This window comes from Nerophis ophidion, linkage group LG02 (assembly GCF_033978795.1).
Source record: "Nerophis ophidion isolate RoL-2023_Sa linkage group LG02, RoL_Noph_v1.0, whole genome shotgun sequence".
NCBI lineage: Eukaryota > Metazoa > Chordata > Actinopteri > Syngnathiformes > Syngnathidae > Nerophis > Nerophis ophidion.
The window spans coordinates 37946232-37956443 of record NC_084612.1 but is presented as its reverse complement, the minus strand read 5'-3'; the positions used below and the strand labels follow the sequence as shown (position 1 = coordinate 37956443).

The 10212-nt window shown below is 39.9% G+C and overlaps 1 protein-coding gene across 8 annotated transcripts in view; it reads right to left on the bottom strand.

Moving 5' to 3' along the window:
- Positions 1-571: 571 nt before the first annotated feature.
- The window catches only part of stk33 (serine/threonine kinase 33), a 71079-nt gene continuing 61438 nt past the window's right edge, over positions 572-10212 (bottom strand). For all 8 annotated transcript variants that reach the window (XM_061883328.1, XM_061883320.1, XM_061883298.1 and 5 more), the window contains 2 exons: positions 5701-5784; positions 572-5545 (listed from right to left, as the gene is read on the bottom strand). In XM_061883328.1, coding sequence (XP_061739312.1) covers positions 5411-5545; positions 5701-5784 — 219 coding nt within the window. In that variant the 3' untranslated portion in view covers positions 572-5410. The remainder of the gene's footprint in view (positions 5546-5700; positions 5785-10212) is intronic.

The following is a 10212-nucleotide window of genomic DNA, read 5'->3' as shown; positions in this document are numbered from 1 at the left end:
GAACTACCGATAAAACAAAACTATTTAGTGTTTTTATTCAATCCAAAATGTGATAATTTGTGATTTTGTCACACGCAAGTCAATAGCATTCACCGCGCTTCACTTTTTCCATACTTTGTTTTGTTACAGCCTTATTCCAAAATGTATTTAATTTTACTAAAACTAAAAACCCACATGTACATACAGTATGTATACAGTCTTTTTTTCAATAATTTGTTGATGTTGAAATAACCTTTTCCCGTTGTCATAATGGGGTATTGTCAGTAGAATTTTAAGGGCAAAAATGTATTTATTTCATTTTGGAATGAGGCCTATCAAAATGTGGAATAAGTGAAGTGAATTCCTTCCAGATGCACTGTACTGCATGTACAGCCATTTGTCTGCTGTACAAAATGTAATCAGATTCAACAGGTTGCTATAAAGTTTAAAGATAAGTAGAGGTAGAGATTTACACCTTAGACCGGTGGTTCTCAAATGGGGGTACGCGTACCCCTAGGGGTACTTGAAGGTATGCAAAGGGGTACATGAGATTTTTTTTAAATATTCTAAAAATAGCAACAATTCAAAAATCCTTTATAAATGTATTTATTGAATAATATTTCAACAAAACATGAATGTAAGTTCATAAACTGTGAAAAGAAATACAACAATGCAATATTCAGTCTTGACATCTAGATTTTTTGTGGACATGTTCCATAAGTATTGATGTTAAAGATGTCTTTTTTTTTGTGAAGAAATGTTTAGAATTAAAGGGCTACTGAAACCCACTACTACCCACCACACAGTCTGATAGTTTATATATCAATGATGAAATCTTAACATTGCAACACATGCCAATACGGCCGGTTTAGTTTACTCAATTACAATTTTAAATTTCCCGCGGAGTTTCCTGTTGAAAACGTCGCGGAATGGTGACGCGTATGATGACGTGTGTTTGTGACGTTATTGGTTGGAGGGGACATATTAGCCCAGCACCACTTACGGCAAAAAGTTGTCTCTTTTCATCGCGCAATTACACAGTATTTTGGACATCTGTGTTGCTGAATCTTTTGCAATTTGTTCAATTAATAATGGAGAAGTCAAAGTAGAAAGAGGGAGGTGGGGAGCTTTTAGCCTTTAGCCACACAAACACACGGTGTTTCCTTGTATAAAATTCCCGGAGGTGAAGCTTTATTATGGATCACAGCCATCAAGCAAACATGGATCACGACTACATGTCAACCGGCAGTTTTCGGTGAGAAAATTATGGAAATAAGTCGCCTCTTACCGGAGTTTAGCGGAGCCAGCGACCTCCTGCTGCAGCCGTGACTTCTCTCAGAGACTCTGGGGTCAAAACACCCATGGCCACACCCCTCCGACTTTAAGGTACTATTTAACTCACTAAAACACTAGCAACACAATAGGCAGATAAGGGGTTTTCTAGAATTATCCTAGGAAATGTGTCTAATAACATCTGAATCGCTCTCACTGCAATCGCCTTTTTTTTTTTCCTAGTCCTTCGCTCTAAATTACCTCATCCACAAATCTTTCATCCTCGCTCAAATTAATGGGGAAATTGTCGCTTCCCGGTCCGAATAGCTCTAGCTGCTGCTGGCTATGATTGTAAACAATGTTCAGATGTGAGGAGCTCTACAACCAGTGACGTCACACGCACGTCGTCTGCTACTTCCAGTACAGGCAAGGCTTTTTTATTAGCGACCTAAAGTTGCAAACTTTATCGTCGATGTTCTCTACTAAATCCTTTCAGCAAAAATATGGCAATATCGCGAAATGATAAAGTATAACACATAGAATGGACCTACTATCCCCGTTTAAATAAGAAACATCTCATTTCAGTAGGCCTTTAAGTTCATGAATCCAGATGGATCTCTATTACAATCCCCAAAGAGGGCACTTTAAGTTGATGATTACTTCTATGTATAGAAATCTTTATTTATAATTGAATCACTTGTTTATTTTTTCAACAAGTTTTTAGTTATTTTTTTAAATGTTTTTTTCCAAATGGTTCAAAAAAGACCGCTACAAATGAGTAATATTTTGCACTTTTATAAAATGTAATAAATCAGAAACTGATGACATAGTGCTGTATTTTACTTCTTTATCTCTTTTTTTCAATCAAAAATGCTTTGCTCTGATTAGGGGGTACTTGAATTAAAAAAATGTTCACAGGGGATACATCAGTGAAAAAAGGTTGAGAACCACTGCCTTAGACCTTGGCTACCTTGGACATCATAGGATATTATTATAAGACAGTATAATCAGTATTGATAGTAAATTATTGCAAAGCATAATAATTCGTACTTTAAAGGTCCCCGATTAATGTGTTTTTAGACCATTTGGCTGTCAAATTTTACACATTAATTAATGTGATTAATCACAAAAAATATTGCATTAATCATGTATAATCACAGATCGATCACACAATTTATTTTGACTATACATGCTTCTTTACCTTAACCACAGGTGGTTACCTGAAAGGCAGAGAAGGTTGTTATATAGTCAGTAATCATGTCACTGCAAAAATTATAATCCATGACCTTATATTTTTGAGCCCAAACACAAAAAAGATGAGCAATACGTTTTAGAAACTGAGTGATGGATGCAGATTAATTATGACACTAGCTTCCGCAGCATTGCTAGGTGCTAAACATACAAACTAACAATAACAAAGCTGAATAAAACAAACACTTATTGTAATATTTCAATTCACTGGGATGCCGACCGATGAGACGCTCACATAATCACGTTTAGATAAAGATTCAATCGCAATCCTCACAAAGGGCCTTAAAAAAGTTCCTGCAGGATGTCTTGTGGGGTTTATTTCGCCATCTCGGGGATGTCGAAGTCGACCAGACTGTCACACCATGGCCACATTTGTCTACTACTAGGTGAAAGTAGCACAAAATATAATATATAATTACATTTTAGCAAGTTTGAGACAAAGCAGAAGCAGCCGTCTGCTCAGTGTGTCAACAATATCAGCGTAAACTAGCAATAGCTTACTGCTATCTATGCACCGCTAAAATAGTCGGTCTGCATTGGTGCTTACAATAACAATATCACTCATTTTTGGATCATTTTCATGTCAGGACATGTAAATGGAATATTGTTGGCAGTTTCTGGAAGTTTTTAGAGAGAGTAAAACGGGCGCAACAGAGGACCCTCGATCTGTTGAATCAATTGTTGGCCATTTATTTACGATTTCGAATGCATCAAAAAAGCCAAGCATATACAGTATGTTCTTGTCTTACATAAGGATTGTAAATGAGAAACAGCAAATCTATTTCCAATGATTGCGTATTTCCAGTATGACTGATCTGGTAACATTGTCAGACTGCAGAAGCGGATTATGTCAATCTCCAAAAATAGTCGAAGGTATTTCGAGCGCAATATTCAAAATGGCTGACTGAATTTGTGGCATTTTGTGATGTCAAAACTGTGTTTTTAAATACTTTGCAGATTATAAATACAATTGGATATGGTTTAATAGAAACAATGAAACACAAATAAGCATTAAAAATCTACTTGTTTTTCAACTCTACTGGTACTTTAAATTTGAACTGCACTTTTTTATTTTATTTTGCCTATCGTTCACAATTTTTATGAGGGACAAGAAGACAAAAGGGTTTGGGTTTTTTTTGCATTCTATACGTGTAAAAATCGGCTGTTCTAGACGGCTAGCAATGCGGCTAATGGGAGCAATCATTACTACCTCTAAATCACTTTAAAAACGCACTTAAAAACCGTCAACAATACTTAATTTACATTCTGTAAGCTGTATAATAACCAAGCTGTAGCGACATTGTTATTAGAAGAGCGAACACCAAGGAATTCTACTCTAGCGTGGTAAAATATCGGCGAGCTACATTATTAGCCGTAAAATCTAACTACGACTGTTTAAATGCTAATAAGCAGTCTGTTCCTATCTGTGACAAAGTGTGTGGCTCAAATAAGCACTTTTTTACATATACACTGTAACTGCACTTGTGCAACGTAATAGATGTCGTGAGTGGAATCACTCCAGTTGAGTAGGATTTTATGCACAATCAAAATGACTCACAGATTTAGTTACCCCAACGGTAAAAGGAGCAACAACGTAACATTAAGAATTGGAAAAGGAGTACAGAAACAATAGCAACATTGGCATAGCTATGTGAGCCAGAATGGTAACATTTCCTCATTTAAAAAAATAATCAAACTTACAATTCACACATCAGTAGCAGATTGTTGCATAGTTGGCAGAGCATAAGGCTTTATTTTACAATGTGTAGCGAAGCCGGTTTTACAGACATCTGTCCTCCATCAAGTTGTGGGGGTATAAACACAAAGCAGGTTTATTTGCTATGGGCAAGTCAAATGAAGAATCATGTTCATGAGGTAAGTTTTTCCTTCACGACCTTATAAAACTGACTTTTAAAAGTGGAGTCACAAAGTAAAGCAGATACACAAATTACTGTCAGAATGTTTTCAAAATACATTTTCCATAATAGCAGACCTTTACTTATGTATAATTAAAAGTTGTACCTTGGACTGATTTTGATTTTATTTTCTGCTACATAAGCCATCTTTTGTCATACCATCATTTATTTAATATTTTTTCTTGATTTGAAGGACATTACCTCAGTGCCAGCAGTTCCATTCCGAATTGCCATTCACATTTAATATCAAAGATTAAGGACGGACCTTTGGTGTGTGGCTTTTCTAACTCCAATTTGCTGCTTAAACTAAAAACAGATATTTCACCATTGTTGCTTTTTCTGCCCTTTTGATTACGTTACAGAGTGCTCCACAAACGATTTGTTTTGGCAGCCTGGTAACAGCTATTGGTATAGAAGTAAATATGTGTGCAGTTAGAGCTCAGTCCAACAGACCAAGTCCCTTTGGCACAAACAGGACAGCACAGGCAGGAGATTATAGATTTTTGAACTGCTTTCCTACAGTAAATATATTTTATACTGGCCATATTATTATGTACACCTCAACATTTTGGTTGTGGTTTCGAATTGTGTATATGGGGCATAATTTGCAACGGCTTCCAATAAAAGCTAATGACCTAAGAAAATAGCTCTGAGTAGAATGCTGTACACCATGTACAAAAAAAAAACTAAATGGAACCACAATAATAAACATTATTAAATGAATAGCTCTGACAATGCAGAATCAAATGAGTGCTATCTTCATAAAGATGCAGCTCTTGTATTGAATGTGGCGAGATGTACAGTGGCTGCTGAGTACAACAAACTTATTTGGCACTGCCATCACCGGTGTATCTACTTGTGACCAATATTGCACTATACATTCACTTCCATATCATTCAATGTGCAAAACACATAACCAAATTCTAATAACAAAACAAAACACTAAATATACTTTCTTCCCTGTTATGTTAGGCATCTCTTGTCATTGTTACTCAAACTTTTACAGTGGGTGGTGGTGATCTGTGGCTATTTTGATGGGAGGCTGCTTTCTGCACCGTGCTGACGTCCTTCTTACGCTGAGACTTGCGTGACTTTACACTTGACTGTTTGCAGGGTTTCCCACCAGTCTGCAGGAATCACATTTATATGACATACAATTGTCAATAAACCCAGCAACATGGCCTTGTCTTAGTTGCTTTTTTTGTGTAGGGTGAATTTGGTACCATCTGGTGGTCTAAGAACAGAATACAGTATCTGCCTCTGAACAAGACAAGCAACATACCTGTGGGGTGGTTGGATGATTTGGGGCTGAAGATGAGCTTTTACATTTGTCCTGTAGATGATGACTACTGCACTCTTTTTTTGTCTATAAAGAAACAAAGGAGAGAAAAGCCATGAAATAAACATTCACAGACACAAAAATGTAGCATTTCTAAAGAGAACAGTAAAGTAAAATGTTAAAAAACGAAAAATAAATATGCACTTCAATCCTGTATGCAAACAAATCCTATTTAGTTGTTAGGGCATTTAATTTTGTTTGATTTATAGCATTGCTGCGTTGTATCTGATATCACTAATGTTGAGAATTTAAATTGGGACTTTGAAGCAGATTAGTAGACTTATTAGAATGTATCTTTATCCCCACTAATAAACGCACATGTGAGTGTTAGAAACATTGTGAATATAAAAATGCATGACTGGCTGTTTTGGCAAACTCTACACAAGGCCAAAGCCTTCACCCAAACAGAAGGGCCTCATATCCAAATGTGAGTGTGGCTACCATTTCCCCCCAGAGGACAGAACTGGAATTACAGACAAAATTTCCCAACAGATAAAAACCATCCAGCAATCAGGAAGGCTCTCACCTGAAGCAATCAAATCCACTCCTTTTAAGTCTGCAGCTCCAGCTCAGACTTCAGGTCAACAAACACTGACTGCTCTAGGAGAATTTGTCAAAACAGTAGTGCCCAACTGTTTACAGAGACCAAGGTGGCTGACGGTGAGATTACTTTTTTGATGTATGATTTCATATGTTGAATATATTTTAATTGCCAAGTTATTGTTAAATGTTTAAATGGCAAATCCAAGCTGTTAAGGGTCACTATATGTAGTTCTGGAAACACATTTACTTTAAAAAATGGTTTATTGTAATTTGTTTATATTGGTCCCTAATTCCTTTTGTATATTTCCACCTTCTCCAAAGGTTTTTCACCTTACAACTATCCAATGAAAAAAAAGAGACACTCAAGTCCAAAATAAAAGGAGAAAATGAGATTTGTCTCATCATTGGATTAAAACAAAGAGTGAAGTCCCAGTGTAACCCCTGGTCAAAAAGTCAGAACCCTTTTCAAGTTAGGGGAGAGCACAACCAAACAAAACATACTGTAACTTGACAGTGAAAAACCGATCCCCCACTGGACAACCAGGAAAAGGAGATCTGGAAACCAGGATAGTCTAGAAACCCCCGGACCAACGACTCAAAAGTTAATTTCACCAAATTCACTCCAACTCCACTTGAGCTGTAAATATGGCTGACAAGAAGGTGCTTGACCAGCTAAAGACCGAGAGGACAACTGCAAAAGCATCATTCCCCTGATTGTAAACAGCCTCACCAGGAACCATGATGACTTGTCTGAGGAGGAGCTAAGAGACAGTTTTAAGACACTCATCACAGCAGCTGACAAAGTCATGGAAGCCAATGACAATGTAGAGGCCAAATTTCTGACAAAACTAAAAGATGGAGAGACTCAACTCACCCAAGTGCAACAAGAAGATATGGATAATACCTCAAAGGAGTGTGATTCAAAGCAGGCAAAGGTCAACTCCAGAAGGCTCTGTGGGACAAGTTTGAAAAAGATGAAGTGTCTTCTGGCAGCAGATGAGGAGCGTAGACGCACCACTGCTGTGGCACTGGAGGATATGAACCTGGATGGATATGAGTTCATGCTGAACCACCTGGAAGGACTGGTGAAGACTGCAAAGGAGGTGCATGGTCGGTGGAGACTATGGGTCCATGAAGACACAGTAGGCAAAATCCTGACAACCTTAAAAAGTCTGGAGCTACAGACCACCAAGCTGGTATCCAAGAAGGCTGACTTCATACAACAGAGGATAAAGGAAGAAGTCAGGAGGGAACCAATTGCTCACAGTAATCCTGTGCCAGCCATCAAGTTAAAACCCATAGCCCTTCCTAAGTTCACTGGAAACAAATGTGAATTCCACAGGTGGAAAAAGGACTGGGAAGCACTCCAGTGACAAAGTGAGCCAACTGATTCCAAGGAGGTGAAGAAGGCCCAATTGCTAGACAGTGTTGAGGACAAGATCAGGAAAGACCTTCGTCTCACCACTCATTACACTGCCGGTGACATCTTCCGTGTTCTGGAGAATCGCTATGGCAACCGGACATCCATTGTTATAGAGATAGTGGAGGAGTTGAAGAGAATGCAACCTGTCAAAAGTAACCAGCTGCGAAAAGTTGTGGAGCTAATCCAAGCTGTGGGGAAGGCGCTTCAAAATCTCAGTGAGCTTGGGGACACCGGCACCATCAAAAACCCACTAGAGACCAAGTCGATTGAGGGGAAACTCCCAGGACTTCTCAGAATGAAATGGCTCATCTATGCAGCAGACACCAGGAATGCTGTGACTCCAGCAAGCAGGTTTGACGGTCTTTTGGGCTTCTTTAAGAGCAAGAGAGCAATATGAGCAGCTGGAACAACTGGATGAGGAATCCAACAAGAGAGAACAAAAGCCTGAGCCAGGACATGCTAGGACATCATCCACCAAAGAAGTGACGACCGCAGTGGCTCTGTTGTCTGTGGCGATGGGAAACACAAGAAGCTCTACTATTGCATGCAGTTCCGGGCACTGCAGCTTGCAGAGAAGAAGGCTGCTGCTAAGAAGTTTGGAGCATGCAAGAGATGTCTTGATGTCCATAATGAAAGTTCAGACTGCAAAGATGATTTCCTATACACTAACCATGCCTGCAAGGATGAACAGGCACCTGAGCATTATTTCCCCCTCCGTCCAAACAAGAAACGCAGCTCGGCACAGAAAGAGAGAAAACCTGGCTCATTGGATAGCAAAAGCAGGAGAACGTACACAGAAGAAAAGGAGGACTTTGTCAAGAACCTTTCCCCAGATCTGGCAAGGAAGTTTCATGATGTGTTTTCCAATGCTGCATCCAAGACGTTCAACACCACAAAAGTGAAATCAGGACTTTTAGCGGAAAGGGGATTGCAGGAACTGGCAGTAATAATGATGTTATTGGAGGTCCCCGCAAATGCTGGAGAAAAAATTGGAACGCTGATAGACCTGGCATCCGACACCAATTACATCACCCACAAAGCTGCAGACAAACTGAACCTTAGGAGCGAAAACATCACACTCATTGTACATGGTGTCGGAGGAATGAAGACCATTGTGGAAACAAAGCAGTACCTCTTGAAGATTAAAGTGAAAAATCCAAGGGGCACTATGAAATTGCATCATTTGGTCTGTGATGGTCTGGACAACATTGTAGACATCCATAAAAGTGTGGACTCCAAACGTCTGCAGAAATTCTTTCTGGATGTCCCACTTGGAGCTCTGACAAGACCCAATGAAGTCAGTTTGCTCATAAGTCACAGAGAGGGCAAACTAGCACCTTAACGAATCAGAGGTATCTGAGACCTTGTACTGTGGGACAGGCCACTGGGAATGACAGTTGGAGGCCCTCATCCTGAAACTCACCGTTTCCGCCCACATGTCCAAACCACACTTCGCAAGATCAATGAGGACTGCTGCTTTGAGGTATGAAGAACTCACTGGCCCAGCTTGTACAAAATCTCCCAACACTCAGGTTCACGCCAACTTCCAGAGGTCAAACACTTCAACCACCAACCGGGACTTCCTAGAGTGGTAGAAATCGGACAGTATTGGTGCACCATGTGACCCGAAGTGTGGAGGATGCCGCTGTGGAAAATGTCAACAAGGCTGCAAAGAAATGACTCTTGCAGAGGAGTGAGAGCTTGAAGTGGTAAAGAGTTTCCTCACCTATGTCACGGAGGACAACCACAGAAAAGAACCACATTAGCATGCCAGTTATCTTTGGGCGGAGGACCCCATGTCCCTACCAAACAATAGAAAAACAATTGAGGCCACATTCCTGAGAACGGAAAAGCCACTTGCCAAAACGCCTGAGTGGAAGGTGGCATATGCTGCACAAGTGCATGACATGATTGATCGACAAGCAGCCATTTAACTACCCAAAGACACCATCACCAATTGGGATGGACCAGTTTGGTATCTCAGTCGCATCATTGTCCCTAACCCACACTCAGTCACAACTCCGGTGAGAATTGTCTGGAACAGCAGTCCAAAGTGCAGAGGTGTCAGAATGAATGACCTGCTGATGAAAGGCCCTGACGTCCTCAACCAGATTCGAAAAGTGCTTCTCCTATTCAGAAGTGGAGCACATGCTGCGCTGGGTGACATAAAAAAGATGTATAACTCAATCTGGCTGGAAGACTAAGAAGTGCACCCTCACAGGTTCCTCTGGCGAAATGCCGAGAATGAAGACCTGGAGGAATACGCAATCACAAGAGTGAACATAGGAGACAAACCACCAGGGTGCAAAGCGCAGATGGCAATGTGTGAAACTGCAAACCTCGCTCTCTCTGCCCATCTTGAAGAGTGCTTCACAATGACAGCTATGTTGATGACATCCTCACTTCCCACAATAACCTTGACCAGCTAAACATCATCACAGCCAACATGGAGTGGATCCTTAAGGCTGGGGGGTTTTGAGTTGAAGCCA